At 50.2% G+C, this 27,299-nt stretch overlaps 1 protein-coding gene across 1 annotated transcript in view; it reads right to left on the reverse strand.

The window, feature by feature from the left end:
• Nucleotides 1–27,299, reverse strand: part of BSN (bassoon presynaptic cytomatrix protein) — a 446,730-nt gene that overhangs the window by 290,425 nt on the left and 129,006 nt on the right. Inside the window, 1 exon segment of the mRNA XM_030569366.1 lies at nucleotides 4,835–5,674. Within this exon segment, the coding sequence (XP_030425226.1) occupies nucleotides 4,835–5,674 (840 nt within the window).

Consider the following 27,299-nt stretch of genomic DNA (forward strand, 5'->3'; position numbering starts at 1 on the left):
ACTTATCTAGTTATTTTTTGAACCCTGTTGTAGTTTTGTCCTTCATAACATCCCCTGGCAACAAGCTCCACAGATAGACTGTGCGTAGTGTGAAGAAATACTTCTTTTTGCTTATTTTAAACCTGCTGCCTATTAATTTCATAGGATGATCCCGAGTTCTTATGTTATGTGAAGGATTAAATACCACTTCCTTATTCACCTTTTCCACACCATTCATGATTTTATAGACTTCTATAAGACCTCTTAGTTGTCTCTTTTCTAAGATGAAGAGTCCCAGTCTTTTTAATCTCTCCTCATATGGAAGCTGTTCCATACCCTTAGTCAATTTTGTTGCCCTTTTCTGTATCTTTTCCAATTCCAATATATCTTTTTTGAGATGTAGTGACCAGAACTCCCCACAGTATTCAATGTGTGAGCGTACCGTGGATTTATATGGAGGCATTAAGATATTTATTGTCTTATAATTAAGGCTAAGATTTTATCATGGATATTTTTAGTAAAAGTCTGGACAGGTCATGGGCTATAAAGAAAAATTCATGGAAGCCCATGACCTGTCCATGACTTTTACTAAAAATATCCATGACAAAATGGGGAGCTCAGCTGTGGGATCCCCACACCACCCACAGTGGTTGGGCACCTACAGGGCCCTGCTTAGAGCTCCAGGGACCCCAACTGTCTGTGGGAGGCTGTAGCGAGGCGGTGGGATACCCCACAGCCCCGCTGAGGGACGGACCTCCCCTAACACCAACATGGGCGGAGTCACTTGGTCCTGTGCCGCCCCTCAGAGGTCACGGCGCAAACCCGGAAGTATAAAAGCTCACTGGCAGAGCTCAGTTGGGAACCAGCCGCCGGAGAGGCCAGACGTCTGCGACCGAGCTCCCTCTGGGGAGACAGCAGAAGGTCGTGGCTGGCCTGAGGTTGCACCGGGCCGGCCGAGCCTACCCCTCGCTCATTACCCCAGGGAGGACTGGCCAAGCCTACCCCTCGCACATTACCCTGGGGAGGACTGGCCGAGCCTACCCCGCGCTCGTTACGCCGAGGAGGACTGGCCAAGGCTAACCCGCTCCAGCTACCCCGAGGAGGAGCTGAGCCTGCCTCTTGCCCGCTACCCCGAGAAGGAGCCGAGCCTGCCTCTTGACAGCTACCCCGAGGAGAAGCCGAGCCTGCCTCTTGCCAGCTACCCCGAGGAGGAGCCGAGCCTACCATTCGCTACTTACCCAGAGGAATCGATGGTGTTTGAGACCGCTGGTGATGCTACCATGACTCAGGTACCCTACAAAGGGGGAGTGTGGAAGTGGCCCGGGGGCAGCCAACCCCCGTCTGGCCGCAGCAGGGCCAGAGCCTATGTCAGTGTGTTGTGGCCAGGATCCCCACTGATAGCAGCGAGTCTCTGCCACTGCGAGGGCCCCGGGCTGGGACGCAGTGGAGTGGGAGGGCCTGCGTCTCCCCTGCCACCCAGTCCTTGGGTGGCAGACTCCCCTTTTTCCCTGGCCTGGAGAGGCTAGGACCTTCTGTTATGTGAACTACTGACTCGGACCCTGCTTAAGGGCCTGGGCTCCTGACTGTGTGACTGCTGCCCCGCCCTGACCTAGGGCCTGGGCCGCTTTTGAACTACTGACTAAGCTCCTGCCTAAGGGCCTGAGTCTCTGACTGTTTGCTGGCTGTCCCGCCCTGACCTAGGGCCTGGGCCACCATTTGAGTATTGACTCAGCCCCATTCCAAGGGCCTGAGCCCATGACTGAGTGTGTGTTATTTCCCACGACCGCAGAGCCCACGGACGGCAAGCTAGAGCGAGGCGGTGGGATACCCCACAGCCTCGCTGAGGGACGGACTGCGGCAAAGCCGCACTACAGGGGCTAAGAGCTCCAGGTTTCCCCACCACCTGCGGTGGCTCGGAGCGCCCAGGGGCCCTGGGTGGCCAGGAGCTGTGAAGTACCTCCACTGCCTGTGGTGGCCAGGAGCTGCAGGGTACCCCCGCTGCAGCTCAGAGCTCCCAGGGGCCCTGGGTAGCCGAGAGCTGTGGTTTACCCCCACTGCTTACAGCTGCCCAAAGTTCCTGGTGGCCCCAGGCGGCTGGGAAGTGTAGGGTAACCCTGCCATCCGCAGTTGCTTGGAGCTCCGGGGTTCCCTCCTGCCTGCAGTGGCCAAGAGCTGGGGGATACCCCTGCCACACACAGCAGTTCAGAGCTGTGGTGGGCCCCTGCTGCCCACAGTGGCCAAGAGCTGCGGAATGCTCCCCAGCCCGCGGCAGCTAGGAGCTCTGGGGTACCCCCACCATTCACAGTAGCTCAGAGCTGTGGGGGTTCTTCACTGCCCAGAGTGGCTGAGAGCTGTGGGGTACTCCCGCCGCCCGTGGCGGCTCGGAGTTCCAGGATGCTCCCGCCGCTGGAGGCAGGAGTGGTACCCTGCAGCTCCCAGCCACTGCAGGGGGACCCTGCAGCTCCCAGTCACCATAGGCTGAAGTCACGAAGGTCTCTGGAAGTCATGGAGTCCGTGACTTCCGTGACCTCCGTGATAAAACTGTAGCCTTACCCATAATGGAATTGGGCCAGGATAGCAGGGTTACCATCAGTACTCTTTGGGCAAAGTGCATGGGAACGTTAAATGACTTTGGTTTAATATCCCATCCAAATGACAGACACTGCAGCAGCACAACATCAAGTTAGAGCCTTGCTCTGCTACTAACTCAGAGGGGAGTGTGGCACCTACAGAATCAGCAGCACCACTTCCTGTGGCACTAGCAATAGGAAAACCTGGGACCTGAACAATAAGGACCCAGATTCACTATAGGCATAAGCAGGAGCAACTTCATTGAAGTCAATGGAATTGCACTGCTTTATACCAATGGTGAAAATCGGCTCCAAATTGCTGTTTTTATGCCAGTATTCTTAATTAAAAAAAAATATATCTGGCATACTCAAACTATATATTGTACTTAAGTAGAACTGGTTACAAATAGGATGTTTTTCAGTGTTTTCTCATTAGATGTCTTTAAAATCTTGAGAAGCAATTGATTTAATATCATACAGCAACAGACAAGTGTGATAAACTCAGGACAGACAGCTGCAAGGGAGGGGTAGGAATCAGTACCAGAAGGTTAAAAGGCCCTCCTCCTTATCAACTGGGAGGCAACCACAGGTCAATCAGATTCAGCTGTGAAAGGTTACCAAGGTAGCACATTAGAATCAGCTGAGGGGGGAGCTACCTGAGGTTAATTGGGATCAGCTGATTCCAACTTGGGGCTGCCTGAGACCTTTTTAAACCCTTCCCTGTGGAAGGAAGGGGGAAGAGCAGAGAGAGAGAAGGAGCCCTGCTGCCAGGAGTGCAGGAGCAGTAAAACAGCGAGACCCTCCAGGAGGAGAGGCAGTACTTTCTCCCACAAGGGGGTAAGAATTTGCTAACCAGGACTGGTGGAGATACGGGGAGCAAATTTCCCCTGTGTCCCAAGGGGGACTGCATTACCTGAGCCTGTCTCACCAGGGCTAAAAGCAGCAGAGACTGGAGAGACTGAGAAGGTGCCTTGCCACACAAGGGTATAATAATCAATCCCCCAATCTAACTCTAACCAAACACCAGAGCCAAAGTTCAACCACCTGTAAGAGCCAAGCTTTCAATCACCTTGGACAGCCACCCTGGTCTTTACAGTGACCAGGAAACCCTGAGCAGGCCCAGCAAATTTGAGATCCACATGGATGTTAAAGTCCATGTGGATCTCTGGAGGATTCTCTGCACCTTGAGGTCTTTAAACCACAATTTGAGGACTTCAATAACTCAGACATAGGTTAGGGGTTTGTTACAGGAGTGGGTGGGTGAGATTCTGTGGCCTGCTTTGTGCAGAAGGTCAGACTAAATGACCATAATGGTCCCTTCTGACCTTAAGTCTATGAATCATTGAGTGCTACCGGCCTCTGTGCCTGTGAAGATCTTTGTGCAGTGAAACATGGTGAACCATACACCAGCAATGGTACTTCACTTGATCTTTATCCTACATACCCAGTGGATGCACTCTATCAGAGCTAGTTTTAGAGCAGGATGTCTCTTACATTTTATATTGGACATAAACAGCACAGCCACATCGTCTCCCCAACAATCCCTCTTTAAATCACACAGTACCTAGTTCCCAGATGGAACCAACTGCACCAAAACTGGTCCTGCAGAATTATGCAGCCAAGGTAAGGAGCCTCATCCCTTATCAAATCAAGGATGATTGCTAATTTATTCATCACCAGCCTTCCATTGAACACCATGACCCCAAAGCCAGGATCCACTTCCAGTACCCTATTGTCCTGAGAAATAACGGGCAGTACAACTGTCTTGCTATGGGCCCCTGCTTAACATAAAATCTTCCTTCACCTTGTTTCCTCCTGCCCATAATCATAGGGCCTGAGGACTCTAAGCATTTGCAGCAGGCAGCAGTCATGTTCTATGCCCCTGGACACCCAAACATGCCATTAAAGGGCTGCAGCCAAACAAGGACACGCCGAGCAACCTGCAAAGGCCATTTTCAGCAACTCTACCCTGCCACCCCAAATCAGCTATGGCAAAATCCCAATACAACCAAGATCCAAACACATGGCCCAAGTACACATCTAGGGCTTGTCTACACAATGGGTAATGCACCACAGTGGTGTGATTTATTTCTAAAGCACCCTAACTTGTTGCAAATTAATCAGCCTTTTGAGAGGGACTTTATACAGGCTTTTTTAGAAGTCTATTAAAACCTAAAAGGAAAATGCACTGATTTTTGCCATGTTGTTAATATCTGAATCTCAGAACAGAATCAGGATTCCCAGTAAACTGCTACATGGGCAAGCCCAGTGTGCAGCCTCCTTACCTCCACAAGATGAGGCGTTGGGTTGAATCCACACATGTTGCAGACCTGCTGTTTACAGGTCGTACAGGTATTATAGTTGGAGGGTTCCCTGGAGCCCACATTGATCTCTGATTTGCAGAGGGGGCACAAGACCCTTTCCTTCGACACTTCCTTTGGCTTGATGACTTGTTCTGCTTTTCCTTGCTTTGTAACTGGGGCAGTCCCAGCCCTACTCTGTGCTCCAGATGCAGCACTTGAGGCTCTGAGTCCAGCTTCTTTGCTGGAATCACTGAAGACAATTTTTGGAGGCACTTTGCCAGGGGACTGCTGACTTTGCAGGATGACCTCTGGCTGAACGGACATGAGTGTGCTTGCCTGGGTCAAAAGAGAAGCCCCAAACCCGAAAAGCTTTCCTGTGAGGCCCTCTTGGGGTGGCTCTTGTGCTGCAGCACTGTGGGGGGGTGCTGAAGTCTTTGCTGGGGAGTCTCCCACAGTCTGTCTCTGGTCACAGGAGGAAGGCTTTGCTTGATGCTGAGGGGAAGACCTAACCACTTCCTGAGGTGCAGCAGGTTTTGGCTGGCCTTGGGTGTATTGTTCCCTCTGTGCTGTAGCTGGGGGTGGTTTTGGTGACTCTGATTCCAGAACACCAGCACCATGCCTAATGCCTGGCTGCACAGTTCCTGGTGGTTTCTCTTGTCCTGTTATTCCCAGGGATGGAGGCTGGGGATGTTTGGCGGGGGAGTGGGATGGAGAAAGTGAAGAAGAATATAGCTGCTGCTGACTTTTGGAGCGAGGTGCAGTGGTCATGTCCATTCCCAAAGCTCTCTGCATCTGGCAATTCAAACATAACCATTCTTTCACCTGCAAGGCAAAAAAGACAATGCAGTGAGTGATGGATACTGACCATGATCAAGGATAGGATCTGCACAGCCAATGGCAACACAAGCAGTTTTCTGTACCTGTCTACCAGCCTCACAGCTAACTGCCCAGGCTCTGCTAACTCTGGCAACATAATCAAGGCACTATCAAAACCTCTCTATGCAGAGAAACATTTTGCTGTTAGATACGCATGAGTAGAGGGCTCTTTCAGGTACAAGTCTTCTGTACCCCACCTGTGGCTAGAGACATGTGCAGAGAAATGCACTGTTCTTGTACGTCCAATACCTTACAGCAGTGGTTCTAAACCTTTTTGGGCTCAGGACCCAACTATAAATGTTTATGGCCTGTCACAATACAATAAGGGAGTGAAGGCCCTGGGGTGGTTTTGGTTGGCTCCTACACCCTGGGGAAGTAGGATCCTGCCCAGCACTCACCCCTGTGCTGTGGGGCTGGCTGGTCTTGGCTCTCCACTTTGGGCATTGCAACTTCCGGGGAAGCAGTGCCCAGAGCCATAACCAGGGTGAGGTGAGCAGGGCAGCTGCCCAGGGTGAAAAGCTGCAGGGACGGAAAAATGGAGTGGTGGTGGGGGGGTTATGTGCCTCCCCAGATTTCTGCCTTCAATTTAGCACAGAGATTTCCAAACTGCATGGGGGCACTTCCCAGTTTGAAAACCGTCACCTCCTGCTAGAAGACAGCTGATTGGAAGGTGGTGGGAGACGCTCAGCTCGCTCTGGCCCCTAGTTCTGTGCCCAGAAGCCCTCCCTGTCCTGCTCTCTGAGCCAGGCCACCTCTGCACAGCTGGGCACTACCCAGGCAGCAGCAAGCGAGTGCCTCAGGAAGCATCTCATGGCAGGCAGGCTCTGCAAGCAGAGGCTGGCTTCAGGGGGTGGCACCAGCTGGCGTTGGGCTCCTTTGGGGCAGAAGCAAGAGTGAGTTGAGCACAGCTCTGCAATATGCCAACTGCCCTGCCTGGGGATTGTCATCTCTCCTGGGCAAGCAAACTGTTGACTGTGAAAGCAAAAGGCTGGTTTTCACTCCATAAATCAGGATTTACTCGATGGAAATTAAAAGTATAAAATGCCTTGGCTAAGTAGCGATAAATGAAAAACTGCCCCCTTGAGAGACATTCCCTGTGTCACACTAATGTCTGCATTAAGTTAATTAAAGAGGCTATATAGGAGCTGTGAGCCTTTTGATTCTAAGAATCCCCAGGATGCCCATGCAGCTGTATAAATATTAATATATAAAACTGTTTGCAGGATAATCAGCTCTGCATACTGTGACAGACCCAGACCAGTGGGGTACAGGAGTCTGGTAGAGGGCAAATATACTGGTCACTGGATGAGTAGTTTCTTCTTCGAGTGATTGCTCATATCCATTCCAGTTAGGTGTACGCGCCGCGCGTGCACATTCGTCGGAAAACTTTTACCCTAGCAACTCAGTGGGCCGGCAGGTCGCCCCCTAGAGTGGCGCCACCATGGCGCTCCATATATACTCCTGCCGGCCCACCCGCTCCTCAGTTCCTTCTTACCGCCCGTGTCGGTCGTTGGAACAGTGGAGCGCGGCTTAGCTGACCTCCACTTCCCTAGCTACTCGTTTTCTCGTATATAATTATGCAGTTATAACACTTTTATATATATATATTTGTATGGTTATACGTGTTTTCCTTGCTAACATGGTTAGTTTAGTTAGCGGGGTTCAGGAAGTAGCCCCTTCCATGAGCCCAGTGCCGGAGCCATGCATGGCTCACCGGGTTTTCAAAAGGGGCCCGGCTTGCCAGAAGCCGCGGCCGAAGAGAGATCTACATGACTCCTGTTTGAAGAATCACACTTGACAGATAAGTGCCCCATTTGCAAGGCTTTTAAGCCGAGAACAAAAAGGTGCGGGACTTTCACTTGCCCCTCCACCTTGGGCGCGGAGCGATGTTCAAGCGGCGGGCAGAAGCGCCTCCTCGGCACCGGACCCCGCCGGTACCACCAAGGCCTTCCGGCACCGACCGTCGCCGGCACCGATGTCGACTCGGCACCGTTCCCTTCTTCCGAGGTCGAGAGAGTCTACGATTCCTACTGGTGCCTGGCGGCTCCCCGGCACGCGCCGTGGTTGAGCCCCCTGCTCCCGCTACTTCCGTGCCACCTGCATCGCAGCCAGAGAGCTCGCCTCAGTTGCGTTATCCGGCCTGCAGAGGCACCGATGACTTCGGCTCCGTCGATTCCAGTCCCCCAGGACCAGGGAATCCGGTGCCTGGCAGCTCCCCGGCTCGCGCCGTGGTAGAGCTTACTGCTCCTGCTGCTTCTGTGCCAGCTGCACCACAGCTAGACAGCTCGTCTAAGATGGCTCGCCCGGCACCGACGACGTCGGCACCGTCGATCCCGGTCCCACGAGGGCCGTAGAATCCGGTGCCTGACGGCTCCCCGGCACGCGCCGTGGTTGAGCGTATTGCTCCTGCTGCTTCCGTGCCAGCGGCACCGCAGCCAGAGAGCTCGTCTAGTCGGATCGCCCGGCGCTGACACCTACTACGGCACCGATGACGTCGTCACCGTCGATCCCGGTCCCATAAGGGCCGTAGAATCCGGTGCCTGACGGCTCCCCGGCACGCGCCGTGGTTGAGCGTATTGCTCCTGCTGCTTCCGTGCCAGCGGCACCGCAGCCAGAGAGCTCGTCTAGTCGGATCGCCCGGCGCCGACGCCTGCTACGGCACCGATGACGTCGTCACCGTCGATCCCGGTCCCACAAGGGCCGTGGAATCCGGTGCCTGACGGCTCCCCGGCACGCGCCGTGGTTGAGCGTATTGCTCCGGCTGCTTCCGTGCCAACGGCACCGCAGCCTGAGGGCTCGTCTACGTCGGATCGCCCGGCACCGACACCTGCTGCGGCACCGATGGCGTCGGCACCGTCGATCCCGGTCCCACACGGGCCGTAGAATCCGGTGCCTGACGGCTCCCCGGCACGCGCCGTGGTTGAGCGTATTGCTCCGGCTGCTTCCGTGCCAACGGCACCGCAGCCAGAGCTCGTCTACGTCGGATCGCCCGGCACCGACACCTGCTGCGGCACCGATGACGTCGGCACCGTCGATCCCGGTCCCGCAAGGGCCATAGTATCCGGTGCCTGACGGCTCCCCGGCACGCGCCGTGGTCGAGCTAATTCTCCGGCTGCTTCCGTGCCCACGGCACCGCGGCCAGAGGGCTAGTCTAAGTCGGATCGCCCGGCACCGACACCTGCTTCGGCACCGTCGATCCCGGTCCCGCAAGGGCCGTAGAATCCGGTGCCCGACGGCTCCCCGGCACGCGCCGTGGTTGAGCGTATTACTCCCGCTGCTTCAGTGCTGATGGCACCCCAGCCAGACGGCTTATCTAACTCGGTTCTCCCGGCACCGGCACCTACCGAAGCTCTGATGACCTCGGTACCATGGATCCCGGCCCCACGAGGGCCGTCGAATCCGGTGCCTGACAGCTCCCCAGTACGCACTGTGGTTGAGCCTGCTGTTCCCTGCGCGCCGGAGATGTTACCAACGGCGAGGGCTCTCAGTGCCATGACGGAGTCAGTGCTGCCTGACCCGGGCACCGCCGGTACGGGCAATACAGTCTCTTCAAGGGACTGTCCCCTGTCAGTACAGCAGAGCGGCACCGTCTATGATCACGGTCCCGCAGACGCTCCAAGTCCTGTCGGCACGCCGGACACCACTGGCAGTCCCGGTACTGTTTTCCTCGGTACTGGTCACACTCACTGCACCGGTCGGTATCCCGTTCGCCGACCCGCTATCGGCACCGTTCCGACATCTGGCACCGGGGCAGGTACCTTGACTCCTGTAGCTCTTCTCCGAGCCTCGAGATCTCGGTCGACCTCCCGACACCGTTCTGGTTGCGGGTCTGGATCTCGTTCCAGGTACCTATACGCCTCCCGATGCCGGTCCCCGGTGCCGAGTTGGGCAAGGTCCGAGTGAGTCAGGGACTCGGCCCGTGCCCTCTTTTAGTACCTCCATGGCTGTCCGGACACGCATCCGTGTCACCCCATATGCGCGGATTTTATGCTCAGGACCACGATCCTGATATCATGGCCAGCGGGCGCCAGCCCCGAAGCGGAAAGAGCCTTGGCGAATGCAAGGTGTACTCTGCAGGGGCCCTGCACCTCTGGGTAGCAAAGCAACAAGCCTTGCTTAGCTGCGATAATTATAGCACCTGGGTGGAGGAGTTTCTCCCTCGAACCTCCCACCTAGAGTTCGCTGCCGTCTTGGAGGACGGGGGAAAGAATTTACCCTTTGTTGGTAAAGGCATCTTCGCGGCAGAGACAGCCCCAGACTGCGAAGCCTGCTGGACAATAGGGTCCTAATGCGTCTCAGCATGTATACGCCTGCGACCAAACGCAGGCCTTTATGGCCCCAGCCGCCATACTCTGTGCCTAGCCAGAGGCAGAACTCTGGAAAACGGCAAGGCCAAGGTGGTCGCAGACAAACGTCAGGCCCCCTAAAAAGCCAAAGTCGAGGTCCCTCGCAATTACCACTGGGACCAAAGACGGACCTTCCAAGGTTCACCGGAGGGCGGTGTACCAGTCGCAGGACGGGATCCTGATCCCGCTTTCTCCTGGCATGGCCCCAGTTACTTTTAGGTCGCTGGGTCCTGCGCACGATGGAGCATAGGTACCACCTTAAAATTGCTCCAGCCCTGTCCCCCTTCAGCGGACGAAAGGGGCTAGGGGTTTTACTCCCGTTATGCCCTAGTCCCCCACTCGACCACAGGTCAGACCTTCCTGGTCCTGCATGGACTCAACCGGTTTGGGATAAGGTTGAAGTTCTGCATGGTATCCCTGGGAACCATTATTCCATCCTTGCCTCCGGGGGGCTACTATGCCGCCCTGGATAGGAAGGACGCGTACTTTTGCAATGCCATCTTCCCTCCGCATGGGAGATGCCTCCGCTTTATAGCCAGCGGTGAATACTCCCGGTTTACGGCCATAGTCGCCGCCTACCGTAGCTATGTCGGATATGCGTTTTTCCGTATTGGGACGATTCGCTTATCCGAGGAGACTCTGACACACAAACCACTCAGCCCGTGGGCATCGTCACGGTCTTATTCACAGATCAAGGCCTGACGATTACTAATAGAGCAATCCGCTCTGGTTCCCACGCAGAGGTTGGGCTTCCTAGGGGCTATCTTGGTCTCCTACCTAGCCGGAGCCTGCTTATCGCAACTGCGGTTTTAGGCGATGGCATCAATCATCTGAGGTCTGAAGGCTTTCCCAACGACCTCAGCTCGTTCTTGTCTCAGTCTCCTGGGTCCATGGTTGCCCGCAAGTTTGTAACCAAACGCGCCAAGCTCCGCCTCCGTCCTCTCCAAGTCCGGCCCACCTCGGCGTACCGCTTGGACAGGGAGCCAATGGTCATGATAGTCACCGTTCCCTCGAACGCCTTAGGCTCCCTAGAGTGGTGGCTAACTCCCTCCTTGGTGTGGACAGGATGCGGTTTCATCCGCCCCAGCCCTCACTGCCCCTGACGGCGGACGCATCATCTCTCTGCTCGAGTGCTCATGGTCACCTCCGAGCTTAAGGCCTTCGGTCTTCTAGGGAGCTGGCATTCCTCATTAATGCCCCAAGAATGAGAGTAGTCCGCCTGGCATGCCAGGGGTTCCAGCGGCAGCTGCGAGGCCGTTGTATCTCGGTGTTTACAGCCAACACAATGGCCAGGTGCTTCATAAGCATTCAGGGGGGACATAGTCCTCCCCCCTTTTTTGTCAGGAGGCCATCCATTTCCGGGTCTTTTGCATGGCCCACTCGATGGAGCTGGCGACGTCCTTTCTCCCAGGCGTTCGGAACGTCTTATCTCTTTGACTCAGCAGGTCTTTCCTGTCTTACGAGTCGTCACTCTGCCCCATGTGAGGCGTCCCGCTTTCCGGAAGTGGAAATGGTTCCTCACGCAGACCTGTTCGCTCACCGCGAGTGCAGGAAATGCCAGATGTTCTGCTCCTTCCAAGGTCTCTCCTCGGAATCGATCTTGGTCGCATTCCTGATGCCGTGGAACGGCCAACTGCATTATGCCTTCCCGCTGTTCCCACTGGTTCGTTACGTCCTGCTCAAATTCCGCAGGGGCGGAGCGTGCATCATCATCATGATCACTCCAGAGTGGTCCAGGCAGCACTGACATACCACGTTGCTCGGCCTGTCAGCCCAGACCTCATCACTCAGGGCAATGACAGGCTTCGTCACTTGGACCTGCAGCCTCTTCGCCTCACGTACCTGAGTCGGGGTGACAGGCAGCCTTCCGCCTGGTCAACGTACCGAGCCAGGTGGAAGCGTTTCCTTTACAGCTGCAGTACGCTCGATCTTGCTCCTGCTGAGGTCTCGATCCCCTCTATTTGGCCTGCCTCTGGCCTTCAGCGGCAGGATCTGGCGGTATCATCGCTGAGGATACTCTCAGCAGCCATCCCTACCTTCCAGCAGGCTAAGATGGACGTTCAGTGTCCCACTATGGGTTCGAGGTCCCTCAAGGGCTTGGAGCGCTTGCACCCTCGGGTGCGCCGCCCAGCCCCGCCCTGGGGCCTCAACCTAGTCTTGGCCAGACGGGTCTCTGAGATCAGAGCTCTTACGAAGGTTCCACAAAGGCAAGGTGCAGTTATGACCGCACCCGGCTTTCCTCCCTAAGGTGTTTTGGCCTTTTATGTTACCCACAGCTCAACGCAATGGGCATAACCGTTGCACTCCTTGGACATCTGTGGAGTGCTCGCATTAGTTGTGCTGACAGAATCATTTCCTAAGGTGCCCCAGCTCTGCCCCGGTAGCGGGCCAAAGGGAGGGCTTGCTTGTTTTCCTCTCAGAGGATCTCATCTTGGGTGATGGCGGACATCCCCACTTGTTATGATTTGGCTCATATTTCCCCAAGCCACATTACCGTGCATTCTACCAGGGCTCAGGCTTCATCTGCCGCCTTGCTGGCTCGTGTTTCTACCCACGAGACCTGTCGCGAAGCTCCATTGGTCCTCGGTCCTTACCTTTGCTTCGCAGTATGCCCTGGTTCAAGAGAGGCTGTAGCCTCTGGCTCGGCAGTTTTATTCTGCCACATTTCACTCCGACCCCACCGCCTTTGTAAGGCTTGGGATTCACCTAACTGGAATGGATATGAGCAATCACTCGAAGAAGAAAAGACGGTTACTCACCTTTGTAACTGTTGTTCTTCGAGATGTGTTGCTCATATCCATTCCACACCCGCCCTCCTTCCCCACTGTCGGAGTAGCCGGCAAGAAGGAACTGAGGAGCGGGTGGGCCGGCAGGAGTATATATGGAGCGCCATGGTGGCGCCACTCTAGGGGGCGACCTGCCGGCCCACTGAGTTGCTAGGGTAAAAGTTTTCCGACGAATGTGCACGCGCGGCGCGTACACCTAACTGGAATGGATATGAGCAACACATCTCGAAGAACAACAGTTACAAAGGTGAGTAACCGTCTTTTTCTGTTCCCTGAGTTACCAGGGCAGGGGCTGCACTAGAGTAATCAGGAACCTGCTAGAACCAGTTAAGGCAGACAGGCTGATTAGAACACCTGCAGCCAATCAAGGCAGGCTAATCAAGGCACCTGGGTTTAAAAAGGAGCTCACTTCAGTCAGGCTGGGGTAGCCAGAGGAGCTGGGAGCAAGAGGCACCAGGAGCTGAGAGTGAGAGGGTGTGCTGCTGGAAGACTAAAGAGTACAAGCATTATCAGAAACCAGGAGGAAGGTCCTGTGGTGAGGATAAAGAAGGTGTTTGGAGGAGGACTCAGGGAAGTAGGCCAGGGAGTTGTAGCTGTTATGCAGCTGTTACAAGAGGCACTATAGACAGCTGCAATCCACAGGGCCCTGGACTGGAACCCGGAGTAGAGTGCGGGCCTGAGTTCCCCCCCAAACCTCCCAACTCCTGATCAGACACAGGAGGAGCTGACCCAGACTGTGAGGAAGATCGCTGAGGTGAGCAAATCTGCCAATAAGTGCAGGACCCACCAAGGTGGAGGAGGAACTTTGTCACAATACCTAGTGCTTCTCTGAGACAAGCAATTAGGGCCCTAAAAAGGAAAATACCATTCACAAATGAGACCTGCCTAAGCCATAGAAGTCCTGGACTGTTAACTAGAAACTGAGAATGCTGCTGACCTGACCTTCAGGACACAGGATGTGTCCAGCACTTCTACCCAATGAACCATGAGGGGGCACACTGTACTTCTGCTTGTACAGATGGCATGTAGAGCTTGTTTGACTTAGCTAGAGGAGGTGCAGCTGATGCCAGTCAGCAACAGATTCAGAACCAAGGTACAAACTAGTACCCCACTGTCATAAACAGATAGTTAAGGGTTAATGTCTCTTTTACCTGTAAAGGGTTAACAAACAGGGAACCAAACACCTGACCAGGGGACCAATCAGGAGATAAGATACTTTCAAATCTCGGTGGAGGGAAGCCTTTGTTTGTGTTTTTTGGCTTTTGCTTTGTTCTCTCTGGGCTCTGAGAGTGACCACACGAACCTACAGGCTCTCTAATCTTCTATTCCAATTTTGTGAGTACAAAGGTAGAAAGGCAGTATAGTCTTTTTATTTGTTTTCCTTTATTTACAAATGTGTAGTTTGCTGGAAGTATTTTAAATTGTATTTGCTGGGGGGGAGGCTTCTTTCTAGTTTCTATAAGCTGACAGACCCTGTAACTTTTTACCATCTAAATTGCAGAGATAAACTTTTACCTTTTTTTCTTTCTTTTTATTAAAAGCTTTGCTTTAAGACCTGTCTGATTTTTTTTCTCCGAGTTAAGGCTCAAAGGAACTGAGTCTGTGTACACCAGGGAATTGGTGGGGAGAAGGGAAAGAGAGCAGGGGGGAGAAGGGAAAAGTGAATTTCCTCTTTGTTTTAGATTCATGGAGTTTGAATCTGGATTGCCTCTGGGTCAAGGGAAAAGAGGAGGAGGGAAGGTATCATTCCCTTGTGGTGATTCAAGGAGTTTGAATCACGGTGATCTCCTAGTGTACCCAGGGTGGAAAGGAGATGGGAGGAAGGGAAAGGAGGGGGAAGGGAAATGGTTTATTCCCCTTTGTTGTGAGACTCAAGGAATTTGGATCTTGGGGGTCCCCAGGGAAGGTTTTGGGGGAGACCAGAGTTTATCAGGCACTCTACTCTAAGTCCTGATTGGTGGCAGCACTACAGGATCTAAGCTGGTAATTAAGCTTAGGGGAATTCATGCTAGTACCCATATTTTGGACGCTAAGGTTCAGAATTGGGAATTATATTATGACACCCACTCAATAGCTTCACCTTCTACATGGGCAAGCCATGCACATAGCCATGAGGGACAGACACCAACAGCAATCCTAGCTGGATGTACCCAGGCTAAATATGGCAAGGCAGTACCCACACCATAGTTAAGGGGGTAACTACATTCCCATTATAACTGGATTTTTCCTCCTCCTAATATGTGCAGAAAAAAAATTACTAGCTCCAAATATTCCTATTAATGTAAATGACAACACTTTAAAATTCTGCTCTCAGCCTTAGCGATATGTAGTAGTAAGTTTCACAGGCTAATTATGTGGTGTGTAAAGAAGTATTTGCTTTTGATCTGTGTTAAATCTGTTGCCTTTTCAGTTCATTGAGTGCCCATTGTTCTTGTATTATAAGAGTAAACTGGACTGCCTCAAACCACTGTCTCTCATAACCATTAATCAATATACCACCTAGCATTTTAGTTGCCTTTCTCTGGACCTTTTCCCCATTATCTACTTTTTTAATCGGTTACCCAAGTTGGAACCTAGCGAGGGTGTACAATTGATTTATAAAACTGTACGATAATATTTCAGTTGTATTCTCTATTGCTGTCTAATACAGACTAACACTATGGGAGCTTTCTAACCCACTCCTGCACACTGAACAAAGGTGTTTACAGAGCTGTCTGTAGAGATGCATGGATCTGTTTTCAGATAGTGTATGGGGAATCCTCAGTGTGCATGGGGAATCCTGATTTTTCTTGCACTTACGTCCATGTCTTTTCAACTGCTTAAACCCTTGGTTATTTAGGCCTGTAACAGGGTGCCTGGAGGCAGGGCTGGCATTAGACTCGCTAGGGCCAAGACAGAAAATAGGGAGAGGGTGCCCCATGGCAGGCATGTGTGATGGTCTCTGGAGGCAGAGCCAGTGCTGGCCACAGAGGCGTTGACACTGACCCACAGGCCGGGTGGCCCATTGAGGTGAGTCAGGGGTCGAGGTGGCGCTCCTGCACCGAACCCCGCTGCTGAGGCTGAAGAATGTAACTTAGCTTCGCAGGGCCTTGACAATTGCCCTGCTTGCCACCCTCTAATGCCAGCCCTGCCTGGAGGGCCAGGCAATGTAGCAGTCGGTACACCCGACTTCCAGCCCCTTGCTTCCCTGGTCAAGGAGCCTCAGTCTTTTATGCAATGGGGTATGGGAACCTGGGCCCTCCATCTCTGTTGGGTCCAGTCCAATGTCCTGAGAGTTGACCCCAGACCAGGGAGCCCCCAGCAGGGAGTCTAAACCCATTGCCCTGGGCTACTTTCTACCACCATCCCTTCGGTTTGGGGCATGGCCCTGTGATATTATTGACATGAACTGTGACCGTACAGATCATTGTTGCAACCAAGGTCATATAGTGGCAAGAAATCTTATAAGATATCCATGAAAAGATTATGATTTGCTGGTAATGATTATGCTATCTGTCTGTGTGTATCATTTTTGTATTTAAAGTAATAAATATTGGCTCTATACTGTCTGTATTTCAAACCTGTGCTATGCTTCTGAGTGAAACCCCAGACAATTTGGCATCAGCACTGCCTAGCATGCTTGATGGCTCATTAAGGACCATCAGCTGTACAACTGACCCACTGAGAGAAGGCAGATACACCTTGTCACTCAGCAATGCATGCAGGGACTTGCCTATGGACAGAACTCTAAGGTTTTTCAATGCCATGTGCTGGGTGGCTTGTGGTTGGAACAAAGAAAGCACAAGCCACATGGCAAAAGGACTATAAAAGGAAGCAGCAGCATCTCCATTTGGTCTAAATCCTGCTTCTTACTTCTGAGGGAACCTTGCTACAAACTGAAGCTCTGAAAAAAGGACTGAATGACACATCCAAGCTGTGGATGTACTCCAGAGACTTGATTTAAACCGGCAGTTTATTCCATCACCGCTACAAGCCTGAACCAAGAACTTTGGCATTACTGTATGTAATTGGCTCCATTTACCCAGTTCTAACTCTCATCTATATTTCTTCCTTTTTATGAATAAACCTTTAGATTTTAGATTCTAAAGAACTGGCAACAGCGTGATTGGCAAGTAAGATCTGATTTGTATACTGACCTGGGTTTGGTCCTTTGGGATTGAGAGAACCTTTTTTCTTTTACTGGGGTATTGGTTTTCATAAACATTCATCCGCATAACAAGTAACACTGGTGGTGATACTGGAAAACTGGAGTGTCTAAAGGAATTGCTTGTATGACTTATGGTTAGCCAGTTTGGGGGGGGGGGGGGGAGTAAGACCGAAGTCTTCTCTGTTTGGCTGGTTTGATATGCAAGAGACCCAAGCTTTGGGCTGTGACTGCCCAGCTCTAAGCAATTTGTCCAGAGTTGATATTCTCAGTTGTGTACCACCAGAGGCAGCATTGTTACAGTGGTGTAGTCATGCTAGTGCCCACAGAACCAGGTCAATTAAGCTTCGGATCAGAACTCCACACTTTTTGATATTTAGAGTTCTGTTGGTTAAAGATCAGTGACCATGAGCCAGAAAGCATCAGCAGAAGCAATGAAACTGCAAGCCCTGAGAGACAGCCTACAATTTGAACATAATCAAAACCTGGCAGAAATCTGAATGAGAGAGAAGCAAACCTTGGCTCAGCTGGAAAAGGAAGCTAAAGAAAGGGCTGCTGAAAGACAATAAGAAGATGCTGGAAGAGAGGAAAGGGCTTATAAGAGGCACATGGAAGGTATGGCTGCTGAGGAGAGAGTTGCCAGACTTAGGCTCCAAGTCAAAAAAGCAATGGAAGAACAGCAGAAACTGTATCCTCTTGGACGTCCAGTTTATAACAATGTTAGTATGTTGTATTACTCTGTGCAGTTGTCTGTGTTTAATCAGTTTTGCTATGGCCAGGGAGAGGGTAATTTTAACCTGGGAAAGGTGGCAAAAAGCTGTTTGTCTGTGAATGAAGTTTCTGAATGTTTGTCTAATGTCTTACAAGTGAATCTGGAATTAGATCAAGCACAGAAAGAACTCATTGGTCAGGAAAATGTTTCTTAGAAGCAGATTAAAGTGGATGGTCAGGTTAAAGCCCTAGCTGAGGAAGAAAAGGGTAGATTTTTGATGAGAGAGGAAGACAAGGAAATTTTGGAGGCGCCTAGGCAGCCTTGTGAGCTGATGACTTTGTTTAATCAGCAGTTTGGAAAGGCAAGTATAATGGAAGATGAGTGTCCCTATACCGTACCTGTTACCTGTGTGGAGAATTGTGACAATGGAGGAAATGTGCCCGTGTCTGTTGAGGGTAATGACTTGCCTATGGAGGGAGCTATCTCAGTCTCCAAGCAGTTGTCTGTGAACAGCTCTGTGCGCTGGGACAAGGGAAATGAGATCCCAAGCTGTGTGTCTGGTAAAGGAGAATGTGTCTCCAGTTGTTTGTCTGTGGAGCAGACAGAAGGTGCCTTTCAGCCTCTGATGATTGAAGGTAGTGCAGTTGTCTCAGAATTGGTTCTGGATTCAACTAAAGCCCAGAAAGGGAATGGTCCTACGTTTGTGTCTGCTAGGGAGAATGGCACTGTAACTAGGTTACATCCAGTTAGTGTCTTAGCAAAATCCCAGAGACCAGACAATTCTGGTGCTTGTATTTTGCCTGTTGCTAATGTGTGCTGGGGAAAGGTGTAGCAACTCTGCCTAATCAGGGTGATATCCTAGCCAAGGCACAAGAAAAGCATAAAGCTGATTTGATTGTGTTACCTACTGACAGTTTGGAAACTTGTAGCAAGAAGGAAAAAATTCCTAAACTTGTATGTGGCAAAGGGAATGAGAATACTTCTGACCTTTTGACTATGAAATCTAGTAGTCTACCTGAAAGGGAATTGTGTACAAATCCGCCTGATGAGCCAAAAGTGATCCTGGGTGTAAGTGAGACCCAGAAAGAGTCTGTTGTTGCTCAGGAAAGTGTTCCTTTAGAGCATGCCCTAGGTGAAGAGGGTAAGGGCAGAATTTCTGTGTGGGGTGAATTGTTGCTTAGAGAAGCTCCCAGGGAAAGGAATCCTCATGGTAATCTGTGCAAGCAATTGCTGCAACTGAAGGGTGTGGAAGTGATTTAATCAAGGAAGTTTCTGTTCCTAACAGCCAGAAATCTTCTGTTGTGAATGGATCCACTGTCTTTCCTTTTGAAAGATCCAGTGTGGATACCTCTGAAAAGGTCTCAGATGGAGTAAAAGCTATTAAGGAAGTTGAACAGCCCTATAACCAACTGGCTGTGGGTGACCAGTTTGTTGGGAAAACAATGTTGTTGGAACAGAAATGTCTCCATGTAGATTCTGTGAGTAAACAGTCTGTATCTCAGGTTCAGAGGGAAGACTGGGTAGCTGAGTCTGCAGAGCAGGACAGCTATGCAGTTAATCTTTTGAGAGGGCAGGTATACTCTCATCTCTAGACACTTTGGATATGATTTGTAATCTCTCAGTGGACTTAACATCTGATTCCATGTGGAAGCAGAGGTTGGTAATGGAAGGACCACAGAACTTTGAGTCTAACTTGCCAGTGAAAATGGATGGTATATCTTTAAGACAGAGTCCAGCCTTGGAATTGGTAGCAGTCAAGGATCTGAAAACCGGTAAAGAGGCTCCTGTCTGTGTTGATGCAAATTACCTGGCTGATAGGGAGAAGAAAGACTTGCTAATAGCTGTTAGCACAGAGGGCACATCCAATCAGCCACTGAATTCTGTTAAAAAAGCAAGAGAAATCAGGGTTTAATCCTTCAGGACAAGGAGGAAAGAGAGAACTTAATTTTGCAAAGGGAAGCCACAGGTTAACCCTAAAAGGCCCAAATCCCAATGGTGTTAAGCCGAAGGTGTGGCATGACAAACATGATTGTAGATGGACACTTGCAATGAATTTGTTATTGCTAATGGTAATTTTTGTACCTAATGTGTTGCTATTACCAAGAACTGTAAAAAAAAAAAAAAAAAAAAATACAATGTGCTGTCATAAGCAGATAACTAAGGGTTAATGTCTCTTTCACCTGACCAGAGGACCAATCAGGAAACAGGATTTTTTCAACTCTGGGTGGAGGGAGGGTTGTGTCTGTGTTCTTTGTCTTCGGCATGTATGCTCTCTCTCAGCTATGAGGGGATTTCTATTTCCTGCTCTCTAATCTTCTATTTCCAAGTTGTGAGTACAGAGATCATGTATTTACATGTCTATAGTTGCTGGAGTGCTTTGAATTGTATTCTTTTTGAATAAGGCTGTTTATTCATATTTCTTTTAAGCAATTGACCCTGTATTTGTCACCTTAATACAGAGAGACCATTTGTATGTATTTTCTTTCTTTTTTATATAAAGCTTTCTTTTAAGACCTGTTGGAGTTTTTCTTTAGTGGGGAACTTCAGGGAATTGGGTCTGCAGCTCACCAGGGAATTGGTGGGAGGAAGAAATCAGGGGGAGGTCTGTGTGTGTTAGATTTACTAGTCTGACTTTGCATTCCCTCTGGGTGAAGAGGAAAGTGCTTTTGTTTTCAGGACTGGAATTACAGAGGGTGGACTCCCTCTGCTTCGATTCACGGAGGTTGCTTCTGTATATCTCTCCAGGAGCACCTGGAGGGGGGAAGGGAAAAGATTTATTTCCCTTTGTTGTAAGACTCAAGGGTTTGGGTCTTGGGGTCCCCAGGGAAGGGTTTCGGGGGGACCAGAGTGCCCCAAAACACTCTAATTTTTTGGGTGGTGGCAACAGTACCAGGTCCAAGCTGGTAACTAAGCTTGGAGGTTTTTCATGCTAACCCCCATATTTTGGACGCTAAGCTCCAAATCTGGGACTGGAGTTATAACATGTGCCTAATCTTTTTAAAAAATGCTTGAACATGTTAAAAGGAATACATAAGAACACACTTTATGTTAAAAGGCCTTATTATACTAATGATGCACAGTTAGTGCCCATAAACAGTCTTGGAACTTTTCACAGGAGAAAAGACACTCAGCACCTAATGTGCTGTATGAAAAGGGAAACTGAGGCACACTACCATATTGCTTTCACCACTAAATGACAAGATTTCTATACTATGCACAACATTAATATCTACATTGTCTTGATATTTATTGGGTTCCAAACATTTGCTAGAGCTTATCATAGAATATTAGGGTTGGAAGAGACCTCAGGAGGTCATGTAGTCCAATCTCCTGGTCAAAGCAGGACCAACACTAACTAAATCATCCCAGCCAAGGCTTTGCCAAGCTGAGCCTTAAAAACCTCTAAGGCTGGAGATTCCACCAACTCCCTAGGTAACCCATTATAGTGCTTCACCACCCTCCTAATGAAATAGTGTTTCCTAATATCCAACCTAGATCTCCTCCACTGCAACGTGAGACCACTGCTTCTTGTTCTGTCCTCTGCCACCACTGAGAACAGCCTAGCTCTGTTCTCTTTAGAATCCCCCTTCAGATAGTTGAAGGCTATCAAATCCCCCCTCACTCTTCTTTTCTGCAGACTAAATAACCCCGGTTCCCTGAGCCTCTCCTCGTAAGTCATATGCCCCAGCTACCTAATCATTTCCATTGCCCTCTGCTGGACTCTCTCCAATTCGTCCACATCCCTTCTGTAGTGGGGGGACCAAAGCTGGCCGCAAAACCCCAGGTGTGGCCTCACCAGTGTTGAATAGAGGGGAATAATCACTTCCCTCGATCTGATGGCAATGCTCCTACTAATACAGCCCAATATGCCTTCTTGGCAACAAGGGCACACTGCTGACTCATATCCAGCTTCTTGTCCACTGTAATCCCCAGGTCCATTTCTGCAGAACTGTTGCTTAGCTAGTCGGTCCCTAATCTCTAGCAGTGCATGGGATTCTTCCATCGTAAGTGCAGGACTCTGCACTTGTCCTTGTTGAACCTCATCAGATTTCTTTTAGCCCAATCCTCCAATTTGTCTAGGTCACTCTGGACCCTATCCCTACCCTCCAGCATATCTACCTCTCCCCTCATTTTAGTGTCATCTGGGAATTTGCTGAGGGTGCAATTAATCCAATCATCCAGATGTTGAACAAAACTGGCCCCAAAACCGACCCTTGGGGCACTCCGCTTGATACCGGCTGCCAACTAGACATCGAGCCATTGATCACTACCCGTTGAGCCTGACAATCTAGCCAGCTTTCTATCCACCTTATAGTCCATTCATCTAATCCATACTTTTTTAACTTGCTGGCAAGAATACTGTGGGAGACCGTATCAAAAGCTTTGCTAAAATCAAGATATATCACATCCACTGCTATCCCCATATCCAGAGCCAGTTATCTCATCATAGAAGGCAATCAGGTTGGTCAGGCATGGTTTGCCCTTGGTGAATCCATGTTGACTGTTCCTGATCACCTTCTTCTCCTCCAAGTCCTTCAAAATGGATTCCTTGAGGACCTGCTCCATGATTTTGCCGGGTACTGAAGTGAGGCTAACTGATCTATCATTCCCCAGGTTCTCTTTCTTCCCTTTTTTAAATATGGGCACTATCTTTGCCTTTTTACAATCATCCAGGACCTACCCTGATTGCCATGAATTTTCAAAGATAATGGCCAATGGCTCTGCACCCTTGGATGCATTAGATCTGGACCCATGGACTTGTGCATATCCAGCTTTCTAAATAGTCCTTAACCAGTTCTTTCACTACTGAGAGCTGCTCACCTCTTCCCCATACTGTGTTGCCCAGTGCAGCAGTCTGAGACCTGACCCTGTATGTGAAGACCGAGGGAAAAAAAGGCATTGAGTACTTCAGCTTTTTTCACATCATCTGTCACTGTGTTGCCTCTCTCATTCAGTAAGGGGCCCACACTTTACCTGACCTTCTTCTTGTTGCTAACATACCTGTAGAAACCCTTCTTGTTACCCTTCACATCCCTTACCAGCTGCAACTCCAGTTGTGCCTTGGCCTTCCTGATTACACCCCTGCATGCTCTAGCAATATTTTTATACTCCTCCCTAGTCATCTGTCCAAATTTCCACTTTTTGTAACCTTTCACTTCTTGTAAGCTTGTATGGATAAAATAGCTATGTTCTTTAGCTCTTGGCAAGATAACATGAGACATACAGGAACCATGCTGCAAGAGCAGATCCAATCCATTATTGTTCTAACCAAGTCTTACCTTGAGTTTGTAAAGAAATTCAATCATTTTATTGAACATGACTTAGATAAACCATTTATGTTATACACTGATATGGCTTCTAACCCAATACTAGCTGTAGTAAGGCAGAACCAAGAATGGGTAGGGTGACCAGATACAGGTGCACAGCCCTGACCAGAGCTAGAGGCACACTGGTCCGCCTGGCCCTGTGCTACCAGCATGCCCCTTCCTGTTGGGGGTGGGCCTATGCTGCGCCACACAGCTCCGCTGCCCAGAACCCCCTGGATCCACTATGCCCAGAGCCCCCCTACAACCCTTCCACCACAAATGCTGTGCTGTGCGCACACACCCCACCCAGCGCCCCCCTGCCCACAGCCCCACCACAACTGCCCAGCACCCCACACAGAACTCCCCACTCGCTTGTTTCCCAATACACAGATTTCCCCTCCCTTCCTTCCTCCTACTGCCCTTCCCCACAGCCCCACCACAACTACACAAAGCCCCACACAGACCTGCACTGCTCATTGCCCTGGCACACACAAACCTCCCCCATTGCCCAGCACCCCCCAACACACCTCCCAGACACTCACTCCATCACACCCTTCCCCTTTCCCTGGCCGTACATACCAGCCCTGCTGAGAGGTCTTTGGCTCCTAGGGTGAGAGCAGCGAGGGGAGTCTCCAGATTCTCCATGTGCTGTGCCCGTTACATGTGCAAGCTCCGTGCCTCCCATTGGCCAGCAAAAGTGCTGCTGGAGTCACGGAGAGGGGCTTGCAGACGCCAGCAGCATGCAGAACCCCTCCCCACCCTAAGAGCCAGGGGGCAAGTTGGGGAGTCCCGGTGGTGCTCACCTGGGGCGGCTCCTGTCTCGGGAAGCATCTGGCAGGCTGGTCCCACTGGCTCCTACGGTTGTGGGTTGGGTTGGGGGGGCGGGGGCTCTCTGCCTGCTCCCGGCGCCTGCAAGCCCTGCCCCTGCAGCATGTGGTCCTCCTGCCAGCAGGCGGGCATGAGAGCTGCCCCAGGAAGCGGTAAGCAGCGGTGCCATGGCTGTGGTGCCACGGCTGCGGTCTGGACGGTCCCTGATATCAGGACAAATGGTGTCTCAACCAATGTAAGGTTGGGACATAGGACAAGTCCCCTAAAATCGGGACTGTCCTGATAATGTTGGGACATCTGGTCACCCTAAGGATGGGGAGCTCTTGGGATGTAGTTAGTGATGTTTGTGTCATCCTTTCCTGCATCAATTTTGCATTGGGGGGTGTGACGTTATTGACATGAACTGTGATCGTATAGATCATTGTTGCAACAAAGGTCATATAATGGCACCAAATCTTGTACAAAGGAGATCATGTAAGGTGTCCATGAAATGGTTTGCCATTGCTGTATGTAATTGATTCCATTTAAGCAAGTCTAACTCTCATCTATATTTCTTTCTTTTTATGAATAAACCTTTGGGTGGGGAAGCCATAAGTTTGGGAAACCATAAGTTTGGTCAGGCCCAACCCCAAGATGTCTCCCTGCTTCAGTCACCCAGCTACCTCCACTGCCAGTGACTCCTAGTGCTCCTCCACAGTCTCCCCTGGCTGGGGAAACAGTGCTTACTGCCTGGTGGCTGCCTCAGCTGGCAGGCTGGGACCCCTTTCTCTCTGGTAGAGAGGCTGCTAGCTCCTGCCTCTTTGCCTGTCAGCCCCCAACTGAGCTAGGTCCTCTCTCTCCTCTGCTCTCCAGGCCTGGCATTGGCTGCAGGGCTAGCTGGGGCTCCAAGGCTCTCTCTAACCTATGCCACGCTGGCAGGCAGTTTCTCCACTTCATCACAAGGTCCTTCTGTTTTCCATACAGTCCTCTCTAGACTTACCTAAATTAAGTACTTTTGCATCATCCATAAAGTTTGACATTTCATTGTTCAACTGCCATGAAACGAAGTGGGATTAGAGCCTATTTGAATAAAGATTGGAGAACAGCTCATCCAACTCTAGCATCTTCTCTCAAGTCCTGAGTGACAGTGTAAAGGGAATCAAACATGTGGACTGAGGACCAGGTTGCTGCTCTACAAATGTCCAGAATTGAAGCATATGCTAGAAAAGCCACCAAGGCCAACTGCAATCTTGTCAAATGAGTTGTGATTCTGCTAGGTGGGGTGGTGATCGCCAGGTCATAGCACACAGTGTATACAAGAGACTATCCAAGAAGAAATTATCTGAGTGGACAGTATCAGAGGGGTAGCCGTGTTAGTCTGGATCTGTAAAAGCAGCAAAGAGCCCTGTGGCACCTTATAGACTAACAGATGTTTTGGAGCATGAGCTTTCGTGGGTGAATACCCACTTTGTCGGATGCATGTAGTGGAAATTTCCAGAGGCAGGTATATATATATGCAAGCAAGAAGTAGGCTGGAGATAACAAGGTTAGTTCTCCAGCCTGCTTCTTGCTTGCATATATATACCTGCCCCTGGAAATTTCCACTACATGCATCTGACGAAGTGGGTATTCACCCACGAAAGCTCATGCTCCAAAACTTCTGTTAGTCTATAAGGCGCCACAGGACTCTTTGCTGCTTTTACTGAGTGGACAGTGATTCTCCTTTTATTCTATCTGCCACTGCTATGAACAGTTGGGAGGACTTATGGAAATGCCTTGTTCTGTCAAGATAGAATGCCAAAGCTCTTCTGACACTTGAGTCTCAAGTGCGGTGGTTGGAACTAGTCAAAAAGAGGTTACAGTTTATTGTTTTCTGTTTGCTTATTTGCGTAAGGGAAATAGAAACCTTAAAGCATAAACATGAGCATCAACAAAACAACTGCCAAGCTAGTGCTGGCCAGAATGGAGTGGGCGGGGGGAGAGGAGAAAGAGAGAGAATGTGAGCACCAAAGGTGGGAAGCAGAGTTAAGAGCCAAAGAAAGGCAGGCAGAACAGCAGAGGACAGGAAGATGGCTGCCAACAAGCCATGCAAGCTGAGAAGCAAAAAGAGAAGAGAGAAGCGGCTGCCTATAAATAAGCTGGGAGAGGAAGAGGCCCAAGAAAAGGAGAAGGAATGGATGTATAACCTGGACATGATGGAAAAACATGGACTGATCCCAGAATCACTAATCTCTCCTTCCACTCAAGGAACCCTCAGCTTGGACAAGTTGTGTCCTGCACACAAGTAATTAGACAGCATTGAGGAATATCTTACCACTTTTGAAGGTTCATAATATTCTTGAGGACAGGCAAATCCCCACAGTGATTGCAAAACTGTCTGGTAAAGCTTTGAATGTATTTAATTAAATGCTGATTCAGGAAGCTTTCATAGAATATTAGGGTTGGATGGGACCTCAGGAGACCATCCAGTCCAACCCCTTGTTCAAAGCAGGACCAATCCTAAATCCTGAAATAGCCCCCTTAAGGCTTGAACTCACAACCCTGAGTTTAGCAGGTTAATGCTCAAACCACTGAGCTATCTCTTCCCCCCAATTTGATATAGTGTGAACTTAAAAGGCTGTTTTACAAAGGTTTCAAATTACTCCTGCAATGTATAGGTTGAAAATTAGAAATCTCAAGAAAAGTGCTGGCATGAGTTATGGTGAATATGCTTATAAAATGTGTGACCTAATGGGAAAATGGTTAAAATGGAAGGGGACTGATGATTATAACTAATTGTCTGATCTCTTTGCTCAAGAAAATTTCCTAGGTATATACAGTGAAGACGATAGAAACAGTGCGTGGGATACATTTTTAAACTCTGTGAAAGAAATGGCCACTCTGGCCGATTCTTTTGTGCGAGCCCAGATGCCCAATAAGTGCAAGCCACAGAATGAGAGGTACAAACACAGTGTAAAAGGAAGATCCTGTTTTACCGCTGGGAAGGAGGGTAGTTGGAAGCCCAGACACTCACCCCCACAAAATCGTTCCCCTCCTGGAAATCCTCATCACAAGCCTCCTGTGAAGGAGGAGTGTCCAAGAAGGGGTTTCCAGTGTAACTCCACTGAGCACCTGAGAAATCAGTACCCTGAGCTAAAACATGCTAATCCTCATCCAACCCATAATAATGAAGCTGTCCTTAACACAGAAGCCCCAGAGGTAGCTTCATTTCATCTGACAAGCTTTGAGTTGCCTGAGTTCTAATAGAACATGCCTTGATACAAGATGACAGAGTTAACTTGTTCAGTTCATAAGAAATTCTAATGCAGTCTGACACCCAATTTGATAGTCTCAGTGTTGAAACAGCCTGTCCTCTGGATTTATTATCAAAAGAGAGAAAACATCTGGGTGATTTGCAGAACGGTTTTGTCCTATTGAGGTGATATACAAAACAGCTCATAAAATGCCTAATGTTGAAATTAGCCTTTGCA

The sequence above is a fragment of the Gopherus evgoodei genome, chromosome 7 (genome assembly GCF_007399415.2).
Source record: "Gopherus evgoodei ecotype Sinaloan lineage chromosome 7, rGopEvg1_v1.p, whole genome shotgun sequence".
In the NCBI taxonomy this organism is placed as follows: domain Eukaryota; kingdom Metazoa; phylum Chordata; order Testudines; family Testudinidae; genus Gopherus; species Gopherus evgoodei.